The sequence below is a fragment of the Polypterus senegalus genome, chromosome 4 (assembly GCF_016835505.1).
Source record: "Polypterus senegalus isolate Bchr_013 chromosome 4, ASM1683550v1, whole genome shotgun sequence".
NCBI classification, from domain to species: domain Eukaryota; kingdom Metazoa; phylum Chordata; class Cladistia; order Polypteriformes; family Polypteridae; genus Polypterus; species Polypterus senegalus.
In genome coordinates, this window is record NC_053157.1 from 71,418,869 (window position 1) to 71,446,134 (window position 27,266).

Sequence of the window (27,266 nt, forward strand, 5' to 3'; positions counted from 1 at the left end):
GGGAAAACAAGAAAAGCCAGAAAGAAATGGTGTGATTCTTAATAAAGGTAACAAGTACAACTTACTTACAGTAAATCTGCTATTCTGTATGTTTTCAAGTTTTTAAAATACAGCTTTTAAAATTGGATAAATGTAACTTCATTAATTTGCATATTTAAAAAAGGTATTTTTTTAATCTGACATAATATGATTCAGTGAAAGATAATTAATCCTTCATTTTCTAATGAAGTGTTTTAGTGCTCCTGTATTATGAAATGATGTTCAGTGCACAGAACGTAACTGATGAAACTATATATTTTAAGTTACAGAAATTATCGATCAGAAATGAAGCACTTCTTTATTTTCATGTACTTTTTCTGCATTACGGCAAGTTTTCACGTAAGTCAAATTTTCGAAACGAATATTTACTTTGTTACTCTTTTATAATATTAGTTTAACACTGCAGATTTGTAATTTAATATTATATTCTTTTTAGTGGCTGCTCTGTAACATTAAAACAGCTTCTAGAGAACATGTATTGTGGCACCTGGATGTGATTAGTTTTTTTATCTAATTTATTAAAACTGTGAGTAAATATCAAAATCAACAAATAGATAGATAGATAGATAGATAGATAGATAGATAGATAGATAGATAGATAGATAGATAGATAGATAGATAGACAGAGAAAGAGCCATCTAAATACATTGTTTGCAGTAGCTTTATAAAGAGATGAAAGATGTGATAAACAGTAATTTAATACAGTTTGTTAAGATATCGAATTACATATGAGGCAACTTTAACCGCTATATACAGTACATGGAAAGTAAAAATGAGTTTGTATGTGATCATTTACTTTGTTACTCACTTTAAACTGATTATAAGTTAGATAAATTTGTATAGTCTGTAAAACATAGTTATTTGTTTAAATAAATCTGAGCAAAGGCTGGTAGCAAACAGTGATGTTAAGCAAGAATAAATGAATACTGTAATAATATAAATCTATAAAAAAGGGCAAAAGATAAAAAAAGTCAAAAGCAAGCCCAAACGATAAATTAATACATTTTGGTTAAAACTTTAAATACCCAAGTTAGTATTACATAAAGTCTCACTGTGTCAGTACTGTTTCAGTCAGTATTAGGGGCTGTTGAAAGCTGAGCACGAAGGAAACACAATTAAAATGCAGAAGAGAGCAGGTTGGTCATCAGTTTAGATTTGAACGTCACAGATAGACCACCACAAACAGACTTGAGTTTAAAATTGTATACTATATAATTAAATTACATTTATTTAATTTTGTTCCATTAGTTTTTTTATGGGAGTTCTGGAAATCACTATATAAGTCATTGTCTTTTTATTAAATGTGGTGCTATTCAAAAGATATTTAGTAATATTTAAATACAGAAAATTCATACTGTTTCTAAAGCACTCTCTATGAAAGGTTAATTCTTGAACATGATTATAACAGTGAAGCACAGTTTTTAGCTTTAGCATGAATAAGTACATCACTAGGGTTTTTAAAACTTTTGTAATAATATTGTAATATTTAAAATAAATAACAGGAAAATGTTTACTTCTAAAGACATTCACAGTACAGGGAATGAGTCCAACTCTGTACATGTTCATTAAATTTCTTGTATTTACTTTGTAATTTCACTGTATCATAATTTGCTGCTCTTATAAAGTGGTGATGTCATATGACGTATATTCTGTTAATTACATGTTACTAATTTTATATCTAAGGTTGTAAATGTAAAACAAATTCCTAGCAGGTATATTGTGTGGCAATAAATCTCCGTTAATTCATTCATTCATTCAAATGTTTACTTTAATTAACTATTTGTCTATTTTTTAAACATTTTTTTTCTTAAAAAATATTTTTTCTGTAAACATATTTCAATATTTTTATTGTTTTAATACAGATCCTGGATGAACAAAGAAGAAAAATCTCCCTTCTTCAAGGGGCCCAGAAAACTCGACTTTCACCACCCCTTAGACTTTCTTCAAGTGCTTCTACACCAGTTCATGGTCCAGTGTATATAATAAGGCCTAAAAAAAAATCTCCACCAGCTCAAGAGGCAGCTCCTTCTGCTGTTGCATCCCAACCTGCAGCTGTTCCTTCACCCCCAATATTCATATTTCCTCCAATCTCACAGGGCCGAGCACAGCAACAGAAAATTCCACCACCCCCACAACATGTTTTACCGCCAACACACTCTACTCAAACTCAGCCCATTTTTATTTTTCCCCCAAAACCTCCAGCACCTAGCAAACCTAAAGTTCCATATCCATCAAAACTTGATTCTTCACCTCCTTTAACCTTACCAGGTTCACCAATGTTCATTTTTTCATCACCTACAGAATCTCTGGCATCATCAACTCAAAGCTCAGATATAGGGCGAGCTATACCCAACAGTCCTTCACCACATCCTAATCCACCTTTCTTCATTTTTCCACCTTCCTCTGAGCATCCATCTTTCCTTGCCTCTAAACCAGTTCATCCAGCTGCAGTTCCTATAGCTCCTGCCTCTTCACCGCCTATATTCATCTTTCCTCCTGCTTCCTCTCGCCGTTCATCTCCATCTTCTGCTGTACAGGCTAGTCAAGCAATGCCCAACCAAACTCCTAATTCTCCTGCCAGTCCTCAACCAATCTTCATTTTTCCACCACCATCATCTTCCCCAGAGCATTCAGCATCTTCTAAATCAGAATCAGCTCCACCAAGGTATCCCTCAGCACCTACTGCTTCTTCACCACCTATTTTCATCTTTCCTCCAGCATCATTGCAACCTTCTTCCTCTTCTTTTTTCACGCAAACTGGACAAGCAACACCAAGTAAAACTCCTACAGCTGCTGCAAATCTTCCCCCTCCTGTCTTCATTTTTCCACCAGCTCCACCACTGGATAAAAAACCTCCACCAGTATCTGTACCATCTCCAGCAGCTACTTCACCATCACCTTCAGCCATCCAAGCACTACCTCCTGTAGCTCCTCCAATATTTATAATCCCTCCAACGTTGCCAAGCCAACAAGCACAGGTTCCTTCTTCTGCTTCATTTGGTCTTTCTCCACCTTTCCTTCCTTTGCAGCCACCTGCACCAGCACCTCCAATATTTGTATTTCCTCCTCGTGATCCAGCTCCAGCCCCACTACCATCTCCACCAGCTCCACCTCCTATTCCACCAATTTTTATTTTTAATCCTCCTAGTCCTGTAATATCTCCTGCTGTAGAGACACCGGCAAAAGTTGCTGTAGATCCAACTTCACAGTCACCCGGCTCTTCAGTTCCACAAACTATTCCTTCTCCTCCCACTCAAGTTCCTACTGCTCCATCAAACATACCTTCTGGACCACCACTGTCTCCCTCAGTTCCCCTGCAGCCTGCTTCAACACCATCAGTATTTTCTTCAGACAGACCATCTTTTCCATCTGACTCAGACCCATCCAGCTCTCCACAAATTCCATCTGCATTTCCACAACCTCCATCTGGTCCCTCTTTTTCACCTTCAGACCCATCACCTGTTCCCTTCATGCCATCAGGCTTCCCTTTTAGTCACTCACCTGATTCTGATGGTGCTTCACCAAGTCCACCTTATTTCATATTTTTACCACCAGTTCAGTCTCCAGCTACTGACACTAAGCCCTCACCAACAGCACATCCTTCCTCATCAGAAACAACGGTCTCTGAACCTTCTTTGTCAACTCAGTCAACTTCACCATCAGCTTCTGGATCCCCAAATATTTTTATATTCCAGCAACCATTCCCTTCACTAGAGTCTAAAAATACATCACCAGTTGCACCACTTTATCCTACCCCTGATCCTGCAACTCCTGGATCACACTTTCCTACTACAGGCTTGGGTGTCCATAATGGAAAACCTTCAATACCCAAAGACCCTGCACAATCTCCTCCAGGATCTGATGACGTCATCTCTCCACAACCAACTCCCACTCACCCTACAGCTGCATCTCCTCCAATAATAATAATTTCACCTGCAGCAGCACCTCCACCACCACCTGCACCACCTATAGGTCCTGCACAGCCCCCTTCAATAATAATATTACCATTATTTCCGCCAGCTCCAGATGCCCCGCCAACAGCTAGAAATGGACAAGCTTCTCCTTCACCAATAGGCCCACCTGATGCAATGATTACAAGACAAATACCAACAAAAACATTTGCTCAAGGTCCAGAAGAACAGAGTCCAGGTCAAGTGCCAACACAAACATTTGATCCAGTGCCAGGACATGCTCCAGTGAAAATGCCAACTAAAACACCTGGCCCTGTTCCAGAACAGGTTCCAACACAACATCCAACCCAAACGTTTGGTCAGTTTTCAGGACAGGCTTCAGGACAAGCCTCATCCCAATCACAATATATTCCTGGTCATCCAAGCCAATCACCATCTCCCGAATTTCATGAATTACCTCCAAAATCAATTCCATCAGCAACTGATCCATTAGGTGCACGTCCACCAGGCGTACCACCAGTTTTTATATTTTCAGACAGTAGTCAACCTGAAGAAATACCACCAGTTTTTATTTTTTCTTCTGCTCCAAGTGCACCTCCTGTTCCACGTTCTCCTCCTGCTCCAATTTTTATATTTACAGGGACACCTGAGTCTCCAACTGAAACATCATTAGATGGTGCACCATGCAATGTGCTGTCAACAAATGTTCCATTGACTGCTGATCAATCTAATGTCTTTCTTGCTCCAGCTTCACCTTCTCGTTCAGAGATTATAAATGGGCAATTTTTACCTCAGCCAAATCATTCTCCATCAGTTCCTAGTTCACTTCCTGGCTCATTTGTTCCGGCCCCATTTCCATTCTATTCTTCTGGTCCACTGTTAAATTCCGAAGTACCTACACTATATCCCTCCACAAAACCCTCACCACCACAACCACCACCACCACCACCAGTGCCATCTCCACCACCAGCACCAGCAGTCCCTCCTATTCTTATTTTCCCAGGGATTTTTCTACCCATTCCTGAAAATGAACCAGATGCTCAGCCTCTGATTAGTGGAGATGCAAGTACTTATCCCCAAAAGAGTACTTCTGTAAATTTAAAAAAAACAATGAAAGTTCCAGCAAATGTTGAATTGAAAGCAAATATCTTCGTAAAAAACCAGGCCAGGCGAAGGTCAGCTTTTCCAAATTACGGAAACTGAAATATTTAAATTGTTCATTTTTTACAAATCAAAAAAAAGTGAAGACATGCAGTATCTAATTAGTTTTGTCGTATCAATAAGAAAATAATGTCTATTTTGTTAAACTACAAAATCCTCCTTTCATCTAAGTTATATAAAATCGATAATTAAAGCAAATATACTGTAGCAAATTGCTTGCTTTATGACTCATTGTAATGGAGATTATAAAATTATTAACTTGCCATATACAAAGATAGGTGCTCTTATGTTACTTATCTACTGGGTTTGTCTCTAAAGCCTACATTATTAGGTGGATGAGACAGGATCAGTGGATTTTCTACTAATTTATTAACTTTTGCTGTTTTTGTGGAATATTACTTAAGATATAATGTGCTTTATGTATGAAATCCACCTGAGTGCAATGAACATAAGAGTCTTGACTGAGATATTAACATTATGCTCCTGTGCATTATTTGCATTATTGTTAAAAAAAATTCTAAATTGAAATCGAATGGACAACAACTGTTCTACCTCATTGTAATGGAATGATGTACTCACTATTCATTAATTGTTTGTATAACAATCGTACTTCTGAAGACAATGTGTAAACAGATACAACCTTGTCATTGTGTTACTAAAAAACTAAATCAAAAATAACTATTGGAAACATTAACACATTCTGTTATTCAATTGGCAGGTAGTTGACTAACTAAAAGATGTTGTATAATGTCATAATATCAATTAGTTAATATTATATGTAAGTTGTACTGTATATATTTTTAATTTATCTTGTATTCTTATTAAAATGCATTACAAAAACTTTCCAGTTTTAATTTATTTTATGATCTTCTATTAATTCATTAAAGGTAATGTTTTGTATTTGTTGAATTCTTATTTAAAACATTAAGATTGAAAGAGAAAACCACAGGTTAGTGGTGCAGTGTTTATGTCCTATCTACTACATAATAAAACATAAGGGTCTGTGTGTCCATTCTCTCAGAGAAATCCGATGGGTCAGTTTGGCCTATTTTTTTTTTGTGATTTGTCAGTTTTGCTTTTGTAAAGTAATGTTAAGAGTACAGTATGTGTGACAGTGAGACAAATGAGGATTTTTAAAGTGGACGGGAAGTGAGCAAGGCATTTTAAAATAACAAAATCTGAGAGACAGACTTCATGGGAATGAACTCAAGAGAAGTGCCTTTCAACAGAAGAAAGGACCTGAAGGTTCATGTAGGCAAAGAGATATCAAATATTTTAAAATGTCTTCTACTACCTTTCTTTGACAGGTAAAGTGGCTAGTGTCTAAATAAATGTATAGGTTTTCATTATTATCATGCAATACCAATTTCTTTTTTTAGTTGTATTTATATGGTTACATATAGTATAAAGAAAATAATGCAAAGAGAAAAATAAAAGTTAACATTTCAGAAAGTGTGGATGTCTTTGAAGACCCAACTAAGTCCCTGATTCATTGATCAAGAGACCTTTGTTCAATTCAAATACTTGTTCCCATGTGAATATGCTTCCGCTGCATGTACTGCTCCGATTTTGCAGTATTTATTTTTAATCAAAAAATGCACACGTTTTGCAAGTTGTGATTATATGGCTGAATAAATTAATGTATGGATTATGTGACACAAGTAACACATGAGTTTTTCCACAGGCTTTCTTATATTGTTTACTGTGGTGCAGTGTTGATGTCTATAGATGCCTATTCTATCAGTTTGTCATCTCTGTTCTCGATGAAAACAAATGATTAAAAGTGTTTCTTGGCCATCACCACAAACTACATGGAGTAACTAACATATGCAAAATTAAATTTTTGGGTGGACTATTCCTTTAACTGAAAAACCTAGTTGACACCAATGGAACAAATAAGCACTCTTTAATAAAAACACCATGATCCAAGTTTTGACTGGTGTGCACTTCTGAGTTGGTTTTTGCTGATTCATCTATCTCTCCAATTTAAAAACTAAATTAAGTAATTCAGTTGCAGGGAGTTTGAACGTACCCTAGCAGCACTAAATACAATTTACAAACTAATCCTAGACAGGGAATCAGTTCATACTAAAGTACCCAGCACCTAGAAAACTGGATTATCCAATCAGAATATGATGAGTGGATGACTAGATAACACAATATGAAAATAAAAGGTGTCACGCCTGTGTGTCCACAGCTCTGTGATGATGATTCGTGGACCAAATGACTCTGCCCCTTCTTGTCAGAGCACTATAAAGACAGGGAGAGGGCATATGCTGTTGGACTGAGCTGACTGCAGGATGAAGCTCCATCTTGACCAAGACACATAAGGAGAAAAATGTCTATACTTGGCCTACCGAGGGTATTTTTTTTTTTTTTTGTTTGTTTAAATCTTATTGATGAGATTGCACCATCTGGCTCTGTTTTTGTTTTCATTTATTGTGAAATTAAACAGAACTATGTTGCTGGTGTTCCAGCATTTCGCATCTTTGGGCTGTGTCATGCCCCCATTCAATGCTGTAGGATCCAGCTCTTCCTATAATTGACTTTAATGCATATTTCACATGTAAAAGAAGCTACTACTGCCTATCCACAAAATCTCAAGGACAATGTTTTCAGACATTAAAAGTTTGTGTGTATAACTATAAAATCATGTCATTTTCTAACCCGCTTAATCCAGACCAGAACTGCATCTGTTTTAGAACCTATCCCAGCCAGCATATGAAGCAAGGCAGGAACAAATCCTGGACAGGGCACCAGTCCAATGCAGGGTAAATATCCACACAAACCCACTCACCAAACACACACTAGGGCCAGTTGTGTGCTACCAATGAACCTAACCAGCATGTTTTTGGGACATTAGGAGGAAACAAGAGCACCCAGAGGAAACTCATGCAGACATGGGGAGAACATGGAAAGTACATGCGGGGAGGACCCGCAATACAAATACAAATCCTGGACTCCTTACTGCAAGCATTCTCTGTTGTTTATTACTGTTTGTTCTCATTATTATTGTTGATTATTTTTTGTTAGCTATCGTTGCACATAATTGGGCCAGGTGTGCACTGCTCTGTATGGTTTTGAATGATAAATAAAGTTAACCTTGAACCTTGAATTCACACCTGTGGGATGTGTAACGAGCACCCATAGAGATTGTGCTTAATCTAAGATTTAAAACCAGAGCTCTGAGGTTGTGAATCAAACAACATTGCTTTATTCTTTCTTTGTTCTTTATTTCACCTAATACAATTTCTTGTATTAGGAAATTGTTAGTTTTTATATACCCCTTGGGGTCAGAGCGCAGGGTCAGCCATTGTACAGTGCTCCTGGAGCAATTACAGGTTAAGGGTCTTGCTCAAATGCCCAACAAAGTAGGATCTTTTTTGGCAGTGACAGGGATTCAAACTGTCAACCTTCTGGATACCAGCACAGATCCTTAGCCTCAGAGCCACCACTCCGCCCCTGATCTGATTGCTGTTCTGAACAATTAAAAATATAATCTTTATAATTAAAATAGAATGACTGTCTGTTCCCAATACCATCCTACTTAGTTTGATCTGGACTATATTTAGCATAGCTTCTCTCTAGGACCATGCCAACAAGACAGACAACTTTGAAATTTTTAATTTGGGGGTCCCAGTGTCTGTTTGCTACAGTTTGCACACCACTGCCACCTGCTGGCTCACCATTAACCTGACCTTGTGCAAACAGCTAAACAAATACAACAATTTCTTGAACAAAACATTTACAAACTTCACTAGTTACCACAAATAAATAGAAAAACTATACCAAATAATAGAGATATCAAATAGTACAAGTTGAGCAAGTATCAAGTATTTATGAATATACAAACAACAGAGTTACCAGTTATATGTTGAAAAAACAGGAGTAACCCTAACCCTACCCTACTTAGCATCTGAATAATTAGAAAGAAGCTGCAATAATGATGTGTAGTTTCAGTCACAATCGACCTATACCTCCTTAGTGAAAAAATAACTGCTGGGGTGGGTGGGGTCAGCTGCAATATTTCCTGCTCTCTTTTTTGCTCTGAAAATGAACAGATTTTTTAATGTTGGGAGAAAACAGCCAATGATTTTCTCAGCTGAACAAATCACCCACTGCATTCAAGTCTTAGAAAAAGAGGAGGCAGAAGATAACCAAACGGTTATAGAGGAGGTCACAATACTCTCAATGATAGCTGAGCAAAATTTAACAATGTACACCTTGATATGCCAAGCTTCTTAAGGTGGCAAAGCAAAACCAATCTCTGCCTAACTTTCTTCATGATGGAGGTGAAGTGCTTGTCCCATTTTAATGTATGAGTGAAAATAGACCCCAGGAATTTAAATGACTGAACCACTGACACAGTCTGGCCATTAATTTGCAATGGTGTACAGTTAGTGAATTGTTGGCGGAAATCAATCCTGAGGGGCTCATGTAAATGGCAATCTGGCAGTAAAACTCATGTAGCTGATTAGCCAAAATGGGGGAAGATAAGACTTGGGATGACTTCTGCCTGTAATCTCTAAGTTTGTTCAGAGAACTCCACACTGCCTGACTGTTACTGCTAAAGCCTTTCTCCAGCTGATCTTTATAAGTGGCTTTTGCAGCACTCATTGCTTTATTACGCCGCCACCTTGCCGATCGATATTCATCCCTGTTCCCAGACCAGTATGCCTGGTCCTTTGCAGCTCTGTGAACACTTGGGTCCTTGGTGAACCATGGCTTGTGATTGTTGTATCTCATAATGGTCTAGGGAGACACACATTTTCATAGAAGGATGTTTCAATATCAGCATATTCATCTATGTTGCTATGCCGGCCTTCCATGGCTTTCCAATCTGTGGAGCCTAAACAATCCCTCAGCCTTCCAACATCTTCAGGAGTCCATCTGTGGCTAAATGTACTGGTTGGCTTTGACTGTTCCAGTTTCTGTTTATAGCTGTGAACAAACTTAATCATGGTCTGGTCAGAGTTGCCAAAAGTTGCATGGGAGAAAAGGTGAAATGCCATGCCAAATATGAGAATTTCACCAAGTGACACCAAAGGAATTTAATGCCACAGATTCTCTACAGGGGTGGCACAATGGCACAGTGGTAGCGATGCTGCCTCACAATAAGGATTCAAGGTTCATGTCCAGCGTCCTCCTCCCGTGGAGTTTGCATGTTCTCCCCATGTATGCATGTTACTTCCAGGTGTTCCAGTTTCCTCTCACAGTCCAAAGACGAGCAGGTTAGGTGGACTGGCAATACTACATTGGCCTTAGTGTGTGGCTGGGATGTGAGTGTTTGACCTAAAATTGGCTGGCACTCTGTACAGGGTTTGTTCCTGCCTTGCGCTCTATACTGGCTTGGATAGGCTCCAGCACCCACCATGACCCTGTTCAGGACTAAGTGGGTTAGAAAATGACTGATTTGTTACATTTCCTATAAAGTACCAATGGTTTAAGATTTACAGGATCAAACAGCATATAATTTAGCACTCATTCACAAATGTTGCTATTGCTTTAGGCTTTATGTACTCATTCTTCTCAATTTGTTACTGTGTTGACATCAACTACAGCAGTTAATTTAATTAAGATATAATATTTTCTTCTATGACATGGGATGTGTTGAGAATTATTGTGAGGAAAATAACTAGAGGTCTCATTTATAAAACTTTGAGTGAATTCAAGCATAAAAAATATGCAAATAGCAAAAACAGGAAAACTGGCACAGCAACAAGAAATCTGATTTATAAAACCTCCTGTACACATATTTCTGTGCAATTAACTTTATTAAATCACGATCAGTTCATAAATATGTGAATATTCCTCGAGCCCCACCCAGTTGCTACACTGACACAACCATATATAGACTATGCTAATGGACCTTACATATATGCAATCATGAGACCTTCATTGGCTGATAGAACAGCCTCCCACCTGATACATCGAGACACCATTGATTCTGGTATAGTTAGTAAACTTCTCATACTAAAATTGAGAGAACGACAGGCACTGAGGAGGCAACAAAATAATTCAATATGACCTGGACAGCCTTCCCTGAGAACTGGGCGAACACCTGGAAAATGTAGTTTAATGCAGAAAAGTGCTACACAGGGCAAAAGGAATATTAGTTATAAATATAAGATGGGAGACACTGTCATACATGAAGCCACCTCTGAAAAGGATTTAGAAGTATATGTTGACACAACATTTTAATTGACTAAGCATCTTACAGAAGCAAATAAAAAGACAAATGAAATGTTATAACATACACTAACATATCACAAAAACACTCAACTGTATAATAACTTAGAATAGGGTTTTAATCAGCAACTCAATTAATTTCGATTCAGCCAGCTTGGAGGTAATGATTTCCTTTTCTCTCTCACTTTTTATGCCAAGAAATCATAACAAGTGGCACAGAAGATGGTAGTGCCTGGCACAGCCTTAAAAATAACAGCAAAATATCTGTATCCTTGTTTTTTATGTTTCTGCTGCTGTATGCATCTGAATTTTTCCAATGAGATTAATAAATATAAATTAATCTAATCATTTAGACTTCTAAAATATAAAAATTGAAAGGAAATCATTATGAATGAATGAATTTAGTATTTTGTATTATATGTGGAAAAAATTGCTGGTTTACTGTATCATACACAATCACTAAATTGCTATGAATAAAACTAAGAGTGTTATTGGCATCTAAGTATTGTTCAGAAAGAAGTTTATTCTATACAGAAGCTGTTGTTAAATGCATGTCTTAAAGATTTTCTAGTATACCCTAAGGTGCTGAAACCAGACTGTTTTATACACATTAAGTTATTTAGTAATTTCTTTGTTACTTATGAAACAAAAAATTATGCAATACATTTAAAACAAGTACAATATGGTTATGGTGTAATCCTTACAAATATATCAAATATATATAATGTATCTGTCCTGCGGTGGGTTGGCACCCTGCCTGGGATTGTTTCCTGTCTTGTGCCCTGTGTTGGCTGGTATTGGCTCCAGCAGACCCCCGTGACCCTGTGTTTGGATTCAGCGGGTTGGAAAATGGATGGATGGATATAATGTATCAATATAAAATAGTTTTCTCTTTCTAAATTTTTATTTTTAGAAATCTTAGCTGTCTGAGCCAAATGATCTTTCTTTTTTGTAATGTACATCTTTGACCTAGCATAAAAAAGAAAAAATATAACTCATGTAAAACAGGAAAGAATCAAATGATAGATAGATAGATAGATAGATAGATAGATAGATAGATAGATAGATAGATAGATAGATAGATAGATAGATAGATAGATAGATAGATAGATAGATAGATCCTAAACTCACACCAGAATGAAGAAAGAAAAATAAAAATAAAGAAAGAAAATTGGCAGTTGACTTGGTTGTTACAATCACAGTGAGGCATTATGCAGGCATATTGCTGTTGGTATGAATGTTTCTTGACACACTTCTGCTGAATAATTCATTGGTTGAAAGTCCTCAGTGTTAGTGTGTCAGAAAGAGGATGTGCAGCTTTGTTCATAATGGCACTGATTTTTTTTAATTACCTTCTTTGCTTCTACTTCCAGACGGTATCCAGAGTCTTTCAATTTTAATTTAATTATCTCCTTCTCTACTGCCTCCAAGATGTCCAGAGTGTGTCCTATAAGTGAGCCTGCAATTTTAGTTTGTTTTTCGATTATTTTCACCTATCTTGAAGTGATGTTACAAGCCCAGCACACTACAGCGTAGACAATTGCATTGGTCATCACAGAGTCGTAGAAGATGTCAAGGATGTCAATACCCATATTAAAGGAACACAGTCATTTAAGAAAAAAGAGCCGGTTCTTCCCTTTCTTTTACAGTTCCTATGTATTACAAGACCAATCCAACCAATCATTTATGTGGAGTACTTGTAGGAGTGCACCACCTGTACAGCCACTCCCTGAATAGTTATTGTACATAGATTCGGTTTGGTTTGGTGAAAATCAATAATTCCTTGCTTTTGCTGATGTTTAAAATCAGACAATTCCTTCTGCACCAAGAAACAATATTTTCCACTTGACTCCTATACTCTGTCTCATTTCCCTTATAAATACACACTATTAGTACAGAAACTCAGAGAATCAAGGCATAAAGTCTCGGTAATAACCAACAAATTCAAGGAGGGCTTGGATCCACCTTTTGTTTGCAGTTTGGGACCAGTCACAACTGGTAGTCAGCCTTGGAACATGGCAGTTTGACTTTTCCTCCTGTCACAAAATAATTAATATTTGGACAAAGTTAGTCCAAAATATTATTTTGAGGGATGAACATGGAGTCTGGTTTTGTGGGTGGATTGAATCACTGCCAAAACATGGCTCATGTGATCCTTCTAAACACTCGAATGACAGTGTCATCTAAGTAGGAAGCACTAGAGGCATTATGAGACTGAAGCAGTCTATCCACCAGACAATGATATGTCAACAGTGCCCTGTGCAGCCCAAATGGAAGAACACTGTTTTGAAATTGTACCCTGGAGGTGCTGAACACTGTCTTTTGTTTAGCAAATTATGTTAAAGGAATTGCCAGTAGCCCTTAGTTATATCAAGAGTGGCTAAATTTAGAGCTTCATCAAGAATGGCTTACCATGCCATACACGCACAGCACAGGATAGGCATCACAGCTGGAGACTTGGATTAGGCATCAAAAATCGGTGCAAAAGCAGCAGTAATGCAATAGGACTAATCCTGGTGCTTATACTCTCTTCAATATCATCCAGCTCTACCATACATTTGATTTTCAGTTCATCTTTCACCTTCTTTGCCTCAGGGAAGTGATATGGTCACTCTCAAATCTTACACCCTGGTTCAGTTACAATGTCATGCACAATGAGCAAGGTTAGACCTGGTTTGGCATTGACAAAATCTTTTACAGAAAAGATGGTCAGTTCCAGCTGTTTGAGATGGTTTTTAATTAAATACCAAAAGTACAAGTGAGAGCATTAATAAGGAGTGTTCTACTTGCACTGGAGTCTGACAGAATGTCCTGTTCCTTCCACGGATTCAACAGAGTACTGTAGAAGACGCGCTGTATAGGAATTGATTAGGTTGATACACAAGGCAATAAAAATCAAACCTGTTCCTTAATTTCATATGGCCCCTGTCAATAAGACAACAATTTATTATAAGCAGTTGGAATTAATACCATAACCACCTGGCTTAAATTCATGCAGGGTGGTCCCTCTTTTGTATAGTCTAGAGTGCATTCTTCGTTCTGTATGCTCCTTCTTCAGGGGTTGTATCCTCAAAAAGCAATTGTACAACTCAGTGACGCATTCAACTATATAGTAACTGAGCATGCGATGGGCTCTAATTCCCAATCTTCCTTTATAATATTCTGGAGTTTACATGACCGAATTCCGTATAGTAGTTCAAATGAAGAAAAGCCTGTGGAGGCCTGCAGCATCCCCTGGAAGGCAAACAAGACAAAGGAGAATAACTTGTACCAGTCTCTTCCACCCTCTCATAACTTTTTAATTATCTGCTTTAGCATTTACTGTAGTTAAAAGGTTCAACCAACATGTCTGTCTAAGCAATTTAGCGATTTCCCTAAAGATATCTGATTTAAAGCAAGGTCCTTGTTCCATTAGGACTTCATTAGGGATCTGGACATGTGCACAGACCCCCCACAAATTACTGGGCTATAGTTTTTGCATTTGTCTGTCTTACAGGAATGTTTTCTAGCTATCTATGTGAACTTCAAGGAATCATTGTTTCATTGCTTTCACTTTAAAGAAGCGGGTAGTAACATATACTAAGCTTTCAGAGAATTCAATGGGTTAGGCTTGGCCTCTGGGATTGTTCCTTCCTGTCCAACAATGTTGGATGGCACAATGTGGGACATCCTTGCAGAAATATTGTGGAAAACCGAGTCACTAGCCTGGATAGCCATGTTCTTTTATCATCTCTTGCACAGCATTGGGCATGCTGAGTTAAACCTCCCTTGTCTACCACTAGGCTTTGCTTTTGTGCGGGCTTCAAAGAAATTTTGCTGCCTTTACTTTGGGACCATTCTCATTGAATAATCAGCATGTTGGAAAATGGTAGATATGCCACGCTCAACACCTGATTGATGCCCTAAAATGAAATGGAACATGTAAGAGTTTTGTATTACTGGATTTGCCATGAGTACAAGTAAGGATTCACTTCCTGTCATATTGTTACAGCAAAATATATCGGCTAGTGACAATATATATAAAAGCCTAAGCCTAAAAGTGTAACGATTTTTTGCAATGATTTTATGTCACGGTTTTTGTCACGCTTTAAATCTGGCTTATTTTAAAAACCTACATATATATGTTTGGTATCATTCTTTTCAGAATTTATCTTGCTTTAATGTGAGTTTGTTAGATTTTCAGATTCTTATTCCATTCTTAAACTATAAACTAAAAAATATCAAGAACTCATCACCCGTGAGACAAGACTTAGAGTTTTAACCATGCCCAGAGCTGGAAATAAAAGTCAATGAGTAGGACAGCTGCTGTACAGGCTTTTAAATGTTGGAAGTACCATGCGAGATGCAGATCACGTGGCACGGCAGCAAGCCAGCAGCTGATTGAGCAAAGAGGAGGTAAAAAAAAAACTGTATTTGTTTCCCATTGTAGTACCATTTAAGAGGGGGTTTTGGAGGAGCGACCGCATCTCCTTGGGGTGCGTTCAGCCCCCCACTTCACAACGCGAGCAGCAGACTGACTGCAACTGGGGGTTGAGCACCTCATATATATATATATAAATATATATATTGTGGCGGATGACTGGGACCCTGGTTCAGCCGGGACACCCCTGTGATGGAAGGACCGGGGGAGAAGACAGGGTCACGGCAATACCTTCTCCACAACATGACAGGGCAACCCCCCGGATTGCTTCGGGATGTGAGCTAAACACCTAGAAGTGCTGCTACAAAAGGATCCGGGAGCACCAGGAGGCCACCTCACTCTGTTCGGAAAACCAGAGTCAGGACATCGAGGACAACGTTTGCTGGGAGAGGAGTGGAGGTGGCCGAGAAGAGAAGAGAGAAAGAAAAGACAGAAGGGACTGAGCAGTATTCTTGTGTTCCAAAGTGGAAAACGGAGAACAGAGCTGCCCCTGGAAGAAAATAAGAGTGTGCTGCTGTTACACTTGTATGTTCTGCATGTCTATGTCCGGGTTTGGGAAGCTGTACTCTCCAAGGCCCTTCACAATATATATATTGTGGATGGGTGGAAGGAACACGGGCTGACTAGATGAAATGTTGGAGTGCCAGCCAGGTCTCCCCTTTCAATTGAAGTGACAAATAATAAACAAAGCAGGCGAATGAGGGCGCAAAATCTAACATAAATAGTCTTCTTGACTTGTAGGAACTGGCCACAGAGGCTGAGCTGCATTCTCAATGAATTGTGGTTCCAAATGAGATGCCAACATCTGAAGGCATCAGATTATTGTACTGTAGCCTTCCAGACAGTAAGGTCGGCTGGGTAAGGATTTCACCTCTGTCCTGGGCAGGACCCCAACTGTCCTCTAGATATCTACGATATATCATGTATCTATGCAGCACAGAGAAGAAACTAAGTTTTAATGAGATTACACCCACAAACTCATTCACAGTAAGTCAATTCAACCATCCAAATATTTCTTTTTCAACCAAAGTGTATCAACATATTATAAGTTCTGCTTATGTAATTGCTACATCCAAAAATGAGAACAAATTCTGCCCACTTCTTAATATACTACCCACAAGTCTCCCATAATCCTTACGTCTCATTGCAGTCTAGCTCTCACTCATAAGTGCAAATGACCTTTTTGAGTAATAAGTTGTAATATGTCACTGATCATAATAGGTTTAGAGACTTGTACTTAACCATTAAAATGCGACATTCTTGACAGATGTCCTATGTACTTGATTTGATATTATGTGATATATAGAACATAATGGAAGTAATTGTTACAAATTATGGTAGTTAATTCATTACTTTAAGTAGTGTCTTAGAATGGTGAAGCTCAATTTTTGACTGCATGCTTTCTGTAAGTGTGGCATACATAGAAATTTCTATTATACTAGCTCAAAGAAAAAGTATTTTTCGGTTTAAAATGCCATTTATACAGCACCCTCTTTTGTTTTAGACTCATACTGGATCAGTGCACAATCACACCTCCCTTCCTGATTTTGTGTGTTCATTGGTTATGGCATACTTGATAACATACCTTAAATTACAGGTCTTGCCACAAACTTGAAAAGAGAAAACAAGACAGGGCAGAAAGAAATGGTGTGATTCTTAATAAAGGTAACAATTACAACTTACTAACACATAAATATACTACTTTGCATGCTCTCAGGTTTTTAAAATACAGCATTAAATGAGTAAATGTAATTCTTTATTAATGTTAACTTTTATGAAAAAGACATTTTGCTTTCAGCCTGAACTAAAACGAATCAGTAAAATATAGTTAATCCTTTATATTTTAATGAAGTGTCTTAGCAATCTTATATACCAATATAACATTAAATGCACAGAATGTAATTGCTGAAAATATATATTTCATTTACAGAAATTGTTAATCAGAAATGAAGCACTTCCATTTTTTTATGTACTTTGTCTGCATACTGGCAAGTGTTCACGTAAGTCAAGTTTTTGAAATGCATGTATAATTCATTACTCTTCCATAAAATCAATTTATCATTGAAAATGCATTATATCACCTGTATATAATATTGTTTTATTTTGATATAAGAAAATCTTGAATAAATACCAGAACTGATAGATAGATAGATAGATAGATAGATAGATAGATAGATAGATAGATAGATAGATAGATAGATAGATAGATAGATAGATAGATTATTTGCAGTAGCTATGTAATGTGATGAAAGATGTGATAAATGATGCAATAAAGTTTGTAGAGGTTTGTAAGTAAAACTACTTTGGACATGGTAGCTTACTTTGGTTTTCAGTTTAAAATGATTACAAGGTAAATTCATTTACATGGTCTGTAAAACATTTAATAAACCAAACATATTTGAGCAAAGGCTATGAACAAACAGTGATGTCAGACGATAAATGAATGCTGTAACAATATAAGGATAAAGGAGGAAAAAAACAGAAAGTCATACAGTATATGTTTCAGTTAAAGCTTTAAAATATTAGATGCCCAATTTAGTATTACATACAGTCTAGTAGTGGCAGTACTTTCCAGTCAGTATTAGGGGCTGTTGAAAGTTGTGCACGAAAGAAACACAACATGCAGAAGAGAGCAAATTGGTCATCATTTTAGATTTAAATATCAAACCAGATAGATCATCACAAACAGATTTAAAGTAAGAATTTAAAATTGTATATTATATAATAAAATTACCATTGTTTTTTAATGCTGCTTCAATACTTACTTTGTTTAATTGATTTTTTTTCTGGGACTATATAAAATATATGCTTCTCAAGGGACTATATAAGTCCTTGTCTTTTTATAAAATATGTGCTGTTCTAAACATATTTTAACAAAGTTTAAATACAGAAAATCCATGCTGTTTTAAAGCACTCTCAATGGAAAGTAAATTGTTGAATGTGATTAAAACAGTGAAGCATAGTTTTTAGATTTAGCATGGACTAAATTAAGCTTATGAAATAATTGTGTTAATATTGCAATGTTTATAGTAAACATCAAGAAAATGGTTTACGTTTAAAGGCATAAATTCTATGGGGCATAAGTGCAATTTTGTATATATTCATAGCGTTTTTGTATTCATTGTGTAATATTCACTGTGTTATAATTTGCTGCTGTTATACTATGGTGCTGTCATATGTCATATATTGTTCTGTTGAATGCATGCTTTTTATAACTATGACAATAAACATCCATTCATTCATTCAATTATTTGCTTAACTGACTCTTTAAATCTAATGTTTAATTTACCTATTCTTAAGATATTGTCATTTTTAACACAGAGCCTGGATGAACGAACAAGAAAAATCTCCCTTCTTCAAAGAGCCCAGAAAACTCGGCTTTTAACTCCCCTTAGACTCTCTTCTCCAAGTGCTCCCAAACCAGTTCATCCTCCTATATACATAATAAGGCCTAAAAAAAAATCTCCGCCAACTCAAGAGGCAGCTCCTTCTGCTGCTGCATCCCAGCCTGCAGCTGTTTCTTCACCCCCAATATTCATATTTCCTCCCATCTCACAAAGCAGAGCACAACATTCAAAAATTCCTCAACCTTCTCCACAAGGTTTACGGCCAACACCATCAATCCAAAGTCAACCCATTTTTATTTTTCCCCCAAAACCTCCAGCACCAAGCAAACCTCCAGTTCCATATCCATCAAAACTTAATTCTTCACCTCCTGCAAACTTACCAGGTTCCCCAGTGTTCATTTTTTCACCACCTACAAAATCTTCGGCATCATCAACCCAAAGCTCAGCTATAGGTCCAGCTATACCTAGCAGCCCTTTGCCATCTCCTACTCCTTCTCCTATCTTCATTTTCCCACCAGCTTCATCTTCCTCTGAGCGTTCATCTTTTCCTGCCTCTAAACCAACTCAGCCAGCTGCAGTTCCTATAGCTCCTGCCTCTTCACCGCCTATTTTCATCTTTCCTCCTGCTCCCTCTCGTCGTTCATCTCCTTCTCCTTCTGATGTGCAGACTAATCAAGCACCATCAAGCCAAGCTTCTAATGTTCCTTCCAGTCCTCAGCCAATCTTCATTTTTCCACCAGCACCCTCTTCTGCAGAATATTCAGCATCTTCTAAGTCTAAATCAGTTCAACCAAGTTATCCTTCTGCACCTACACCTCCTGCCTCTTCACAACCTATTTTCATCTTTCCTCCTGCTTCCTTGCGTCGTACATCTCCTCCTTCTGATGTGCAGATTAGTCAAGCACCACCAAGCCAAGCTTCTAATATTCCTGCCAGTACTCAGCCAATCTTCATTTTTCCACCAGCGTCCTCTTCTTCAGAATATTCAGCATCTTCTAAGTCTAAATCAGCTCAACCAAGTATTCCTTCTGCACCTACACCTCCTGCCTCTTCACCACCTATTTTCATCTTTCCGCCTGCTTCCTCACGTCATTCATCTCCTCCCTCTGATGTGCAGACTAGTCAAGCACCACCAAGCCCAGCTTCTAATGTTCCTGCCAGTCCTCAGCCAATTTTCATTTTTCCACCAGCATCCTCTTCCTCAAAATATTCAACATCTTCTAAGCCTAAATCAACTCAACCAAGTATTCCTTCTGCATCTACACCTCCTGCCTCTTCACCACCTATTTTCATCTTTCCTCCTGCTCCCTCTCATCATTCATCTCCTCCTACTGATACGCAGACTAGTCAAGCACTACCAAGCCCAGCTTCTAATGTTCCTGCCAGTCCTCAGCCAATCTTCATTTTTCCACCAGCATCCTCTTCCTCTGAATATTCAACATCTTCTAAGCCTAAATCAGCTCAACCAAGTATTCCTTCTGCATCTATACCTCCTGCCTCTTCACAACCTATTTTCATCTTTCCTCCTGCTCCTTCTCGTCGTTCATCTCCTCCTTCTGATGTGCAAACTAGTCAAGCACCACCAAGCCAAGCTTCTAATGTTCCTGCTAGTCCTCAGCCAGTCTTTGTTTTCCCACACCCATCATCTTCCTCAGAGCATTCAGCACCTTCTAAATCTGAATCAACTCAACCAAGTTATCCCTCGGCCCCTACAGCTTCTGCTTCTTCACCTCCTATTTTTATCTTTCCTCCAGCATCACCTCATCCTTCTTCCTCTTCTTTTTTCACACAAACTAGACAACCAGCACCAAGTAAAACTTCTACATCTCCTGCAAATCCTCCCCCTCCTGTCTTCATTTTCCCATCAGCTCCACCACAAGATAAACAATCACCACCAGTATCTGTACCATCTCCTGCACCTACTTCCCCATCACCTTCTGCACCTCCTGTAGTTCCTCCAATATTCATATTCCCTCCAGCGTTACCAGGCCCTCAAGCACAGGTTCCTTCTTCTGCTTCATTTGGTCTTTCTCCACCTTTACTTCCTTTACTGCCACCTGCACCAGCACCTCCAATATTTGTGTTTCCTCCTCGTGATCCAGCTCCAGCCCCACTACCATCTCCACCAGCTCCACCTCCTGTTCCACCAATTTTTATTTTTAATCCTCCTACTCCTGTTGTATCCCCTGCTGTAGATAGTCCTGCAAAAGCTGCTGTAACTCCAACTTCCCAGTTACCTGGCTCTTCAGTTCCACAAACTGTTCCTTCTCCTCCCACTCATGTTCCTACTGCTCCATCAAACATACCTTCTGGACCACCACTGTCTCCCTCAGTTCCCCTCCAGCCTGCTTCAACACCACCAGAATTTCCTTCAGAGAGACCATCTTCTCCATCTGACTCAGCCAAATTCAGCTCTCCACAAATTCCATCTGCATTTCCACAGCCTCCATTTGATCCCTCTTTGTCACCTGCAGGCCCATCACCTGTTCCCTCTATTCCACCAAGTTTCCCTTCAAGTCACTCACCTACTTCTGATGGCCCGTCTCCAGGTCCACCTCCAGGTCAACCATATTTCATATTTTTACCACCATTTCAGTCTCCAACTACAGATACTAAGCCTTCATCAAAAGCACCTTCTTCCCCAACAGGACCAATTGTCTCTGAGCCTTCTTTGCCAACTCAGCCAATTTCACCATCACCTTCTGCATCCCCAAATATTTTTATATTCCAACAACCATTCCCTTCCTTGGACTCTAAACCTTCATCACTAGGTCCACCACTTCACCCTGGCCCTGATTCTGCTGTTCCTGGATCGCCCTCTCCTTCTACAGGCCCAGGTGTACCTAACGGAAAGCCTTCCATTCCTGAAGGCCCTGCACAACCTCCTCCAGGATCTGATCATGTCATCTCTCCACAACCAGCTCCAACTCACCCTGCATCTGCATCATCCCCAACAATAATATTTTTACCTGCACCAGCACCTCCACCACCACCTGCACCACCTGTTGCTCCTGCACAGCCTCCTTCAATAATAGTATTACCATTATTTCCACCAGCCCCAGGTGCCTTCCCAGCAGCTAGAAATGGACAAGCTTCTTCTCCACCATTAGGCCCAACTGAAGCAACAAGTCCAGGACAAATGCCAACCCAAACATCCAGTCAAAGTCCAGGACTAAGTCCAGGTCATATGTCAACCACAGTATATGGTCAGGGGCCAGGACAGACTGCAGTGCAAATACCAACTGAACCATCTGGACCAGTACCAGGACAAGCTCCAATACAAATGCCAACCCAAACATCTGTTCCAGTTTCAGGACAGGCGCCAGGACAACCTTCATCTCCACCACCTGAATTTCCTGCATTACCTCCAAAATCAAGTCCATCAGTAACTGAACCATCAGGAGCAAGTTCACCAGGAGTACCACCAGTCTTTATATTTTCAGATAGTGGTCAGCCAGACGAAATACCACCAGTTTTTATTTTCTCTTCTGCTCCAAGTGCACCTCCTCCGCCACCACGTTCTCCGCCTGCTCCAATTTTTATATTCACAGGGCCACCTGAGGCTCCCTCTGAAACACCATTAGGTGGTGAACCATGCAATGAGGTTGCACCAAATGCCCCAACGGCTAATGGGCAATCTTATATTCTTCTTAACCCAAATTTATCTCCTGGTCCAGGAAGTATAACTGGACCATTTTTACCTCAATCAAATAATGCTCCACCATATTCACTCTCACCAGTTTTGTCACCTGGTCCTATGTCAGGATCACCCCAACCTCCCATACAAGCCTCTCCACCACCGCCAGCACTACCACCGCCACCACCATTACCAACACCACCACCACCACCACCTCCACCTCCTCCACCAGCACCAGCAGTTCCTCCTATTCTTATATTCCCAGGGATTTTTCTACCTATTCCTGAAAATGCACCAGAAGCTCAGCCTCTGGTAAGTGGAGATGCAAGTAAATATCCCCAAAAGCTAACTTCCATAACTTTAAAAAAGCCAATAAAAGTTTCAGCAAATGTAAAGCAAATTTTGAAAGCTAATAACTTTGTAAACAACAGGGCAAGGAGAAGGCCATCTTTTCAAAATTAATGAACTATACATATTTAAATTGTTAAAACTTTACAAAACAGAAAAAAAGAAAATATATACAGTATATAATGTTTAGTTTCACCAATTACAAAATAACTATGAAACCCTCCTTTCATGGACTTTCAATAAAATCAGTAATTAAAGCAATTATGTTGAAGCAAATTGCTTGTTTTATGAATTATCATGATGCAGAATATTAAATTATTATCTTGCAATATTCAAGTTAGACATTTTTATGTTGCTTATCTACTGGATGTATCACTAAAGCCTATATTATTAGTTGGGTGAGACAAGATCAGAGGTTTATTCCTTTATTCCACTAATTTATCAACTCTTGTAGTTTCTGTTGAACACTACTTGAGATATAACGTGATTTGTATGTGAAATCCACCTGAGTGCATTAAACAGAAAGCAATCAACAGAGATATAGACATTAAGCCTCTATGCATTAGTTACAATAATAGAATTAGTCCTTGCCTACAAAAAAACAGATATCTATTGTTTCTTAGTTGGAATCCAATAGACAAATGACAACTGTTCCTCCTCATTATGAAAAGATGTTCTAACTGGTTGGTAATTGTGCAAAATAATAACCATATTTGTAAATACAATATGTAAACAGATGCAACCTTATCATTTTATTACAAAAATAGTAATGAAAAATAACTAAAGCAAACATTAGCACTTTCTGTTATTTAACTGTGAGGTACTTGACTAAATAACAATTGCAGAAACATTTTAGGGTTTTCTGTTGTAATATCTATCAGTTAATATATTCTGTAACTTGAGTTTGTTGTTATTGTACTCATATTAAACTGCATTGCAAAAACTTCCCAGTTGTAATTTATTGCATGGTCCTCTATGTATTCATTAAAATTGATTTGAGTTATTTTTTAAATTCTTATTTAAAGCATACAGTATGAAACAGTCTACAGCAGGCATGTGGTGCAGGGTGTAGCATTGCTGGCTTAAGTCCTATGTCTAATTAAATTTATAGGTTTATAAGACAATTATTGACATGCAAACCCAGTTTTTATTTAGTCATATTTACATGGTTGTACACTGTGCACAGAACAAAAATGGAAAGAGGAGGTTAAAAATGAACATTTCAGAAGCGATGGATGTTTTAAAGACTTGCCTCTCCCCCTCATTCATTGGTCAAGAGGTCTTAAGTTCAAGTATTTTGACACAAATTCTGTATAAAGCAAATATATTTTGGGCATTCTGAATTAAAAAAAAAAATTCTTGTAACATTCTACAGATTGAAACACTCTTGTTCAATGTTTTCTGTTTTATATGATAGCATTTTCTATCAAATTGTCAGTATTTTGATTTTTGTGGTACATGGGGATTTACACTGGTAAGAATATTCAGATTGCCAAATTCAAAGATTTTACATTAGGGTATAACAAGAGAATGATTAAACACACACACAAGACAGCTCTTTATTAACACAGAGAGGTTCTTTTCCGTTCATGTGTTAAAAAAACAGAAGAACTCAATATTGTCTTGTGGCCAAGACAAATCTACTGGCAAGAAAGATTCTGTATATATACTATTTTTCCATGGATTCTGTATAATGTTTAAATAAATTCATTTGAACCATAACCACTATCCATCCATCCATTTTCCAACCCGCTGAATCCGAATACAGGGTCACAGGGGTCTGCTGGAGCCAATCCCAGCCAACACAGGGCACTAGCAGGAACCAATCCTGGGCAGGGTGCCAACCCACCGCAGGACACACACAAAGGCCAATTTAGAATCGCCAATCCACCTAACCTGCATGTCTTTGGATTGTGGGAGGAAACCAGAGCGCCCAGAGGAAACCCACGCAGACACAGGGAGAACATGCAAACTCCACGCAGGGAGGACCCGGGAAGCGAACCCAGGTCTCCTAACTGCGAGGCAGCAGCGCTACAACTGCGCCACTGTGCCGCCCCTACCATAACCACTAGAATTTAGGAATATTAAAGTAAAATAAATTTTAGTCTAATAAAACATCAGATTGTGATACACCTCACAGATTTAACCACAGGGTGACTAACCTCCCACTTCACAATGATTCAGATGGTAGACAACCTTTTTGGATTTCTAAAATGAATACAATAATTATAAATAGATTGGATAATACAAAAAATTAACACTTAAAGGAATATTTGACTCAAATATATATATATATATACAGGTGCCGGTCATAAAATTAGAATATCATGACAAAGTTGATTTATTTCAGTAATTCCATTCAAAAAGTGAAACTTGTATATTAGATTCATTCATTACACACAGACTGATGTATTTCAAATGTTTATTTCTTTTAATTTTGATGATTATAACTAACAACTAATGAAAGTCCAAAATTCAGTATCTCGGAAAATTAGAATATCAATTAAGACCAATGCAAAAAAAGGATTTTTAGAAATGTTGGCCAACTGAAAGGTATGAACATGAAAAGTATGAGCATGTACAGCACTCAATATTTAGTTGGGGCTCCTTTGGCCTGGATTACTGCAGCAATGCGGCGTGGCATGGAGTCGATCAGTCTGTGGCACTGCTCAGGTGTTATGAGAGCCCATGTTGCTCTGATAGTGGCCTTCAGCTCTTCTGAATTGTTGGGTCTGGCATATTGCATCTTCCTCTTCACAATACCCCATAGATTTTCTATGGGGTTAAGGTCAGGCGAGTTTGCTGGCCAATCAAGAACAGGGATACCATGGTCCTTAAACCAGGTACTGGTAGTTTTGGCACTGTGTGCAGGTGCCAAGTCCTGTTGGAAAATTAAATATGCATCTCCATAAAGTTCGTCAGCAGCAGGAAGCATGAAGTGCTCTAAAACTTCCTGGTAGACGACTGCATTGAACTTGGACCTCAGAAAACACAATGGACCAACACCAGCAGATGACATGGCACCCTAAACCATCACTGACTGTGGAAACTTTACACTGGACCTCAAGCAACGTGGATTCTGTGCCTCTCCTCTCTTCCTCCAGACTCTGGGACCTTGATTTCCAAAGGAAATGCAAAATTAACTTTCATCAGAGAACATAACTTTGGACCACACAGCAGCAGTTTTGTCTTTAGCCCAGGTGAGACGCTTCTGACGCTGTCTCTTGTTCAAGAGTGGCTTGACACAAGGAATGCAACAGCTGAAACCCATGTCTTGCATACGTCTGTGCATGGTGGTTCTTGAAGCACTGACTCCAGCTGCAGTCCACTCTTTGTGAATCTCCCCCACTGTTTATAATGGGTTTTCTTTCACAATCTTCTCCAGAGTGCGGTTATCCCTATTGCTTATACACTTTTTTCTACCACATCTTGTCCTTCCCTTCCCCTCTCTATTAATGTGCTTGGACACAGAGCTCTGTGAACAGCCAGCCTCTTTAGCAATGACCTTTTGTGTCATGCCCTCCTTGTGCAAGGTGTCAATGGTCGTCTTTTGGACAACTGTCAAGTCAGCAGTCTTCCCCATGATTGTGTAGCCTACAGAACTAGACTGAGAGACCATTTAAAGGCTTTTGCAGGTGTTTTGAGTTAATTAGCTGATTAGAGTGTGGCACCAGGTGTCTTCAATATTGAACCTTTTCACAATATTCAAATTTTCCGAGATACTGAATTTGGGACTTTCATTAGCTGTCAGTTATAATCATCAAAATTAAAAGAAATAAACATTTGAAATACATCAGTCTGTGTGTAATGAATGAATCTAATATACAAGTTTCACTTTTTGAATGGAGTTACTGAAATAAATCAACTTTGTCAAGATATTCTAATTTTATGACCGGCACCTGTATATATAAGTTTATATAATACTTAACTCCATGTACTTCACCGTGTGGCTGAATGGAGAGAAAAATGTAGGGAAATAGAAACAGAAAACCTAAATCTTCATGGGAATGACATTTTAATTTAATGCTCTGCCTCTCCCCTCATTTTTTGGCCAAGAGTCCTGATTTTAATTCAAAAAGTCAGTCCCATGAGGCTTTAGATTTTCCGAGATCTGCCTCTCCCCTCATTTGTTGACCAAGAATGCCGACTTTAATTAAAAAAATCAACCCCATCAGGCTGTAGGTTTCCTAGTTATGATACACACTGATCAGTAT

The 27,266-nt window shown here is 38.4% G+C and overlaps 1 protein-coding gene across 1 annotated transcript; it reads left to right on the plus strand.

Moving 5' to 3' along the window:
- LOC120528718 (nascent polypeptide-associated complex subunit alpha, muscle-specific form-like) lies at nt 1-23,896 on the plus strand. The gene is made up of 5 exons (XM_039752874.1): nt 1-47; nt 303-378; nt 1,902-5,148; nt 17,665-17,720; nt 19,042-23,896. Exons 2-5 carry the CDS (start codon nt 325-327, stop codon nt 23,164-23,166), a joined length of 7,482 nt encoding a protein of 2,493 aa, XP_039608808.1. The 5' UTR covers nt 1-47; nt 303-324; the 3' UTR covers nt 23,167-23,896.
- Nucleotides 23,897-27,266: the final 3,370 nt, after the last annotated feature.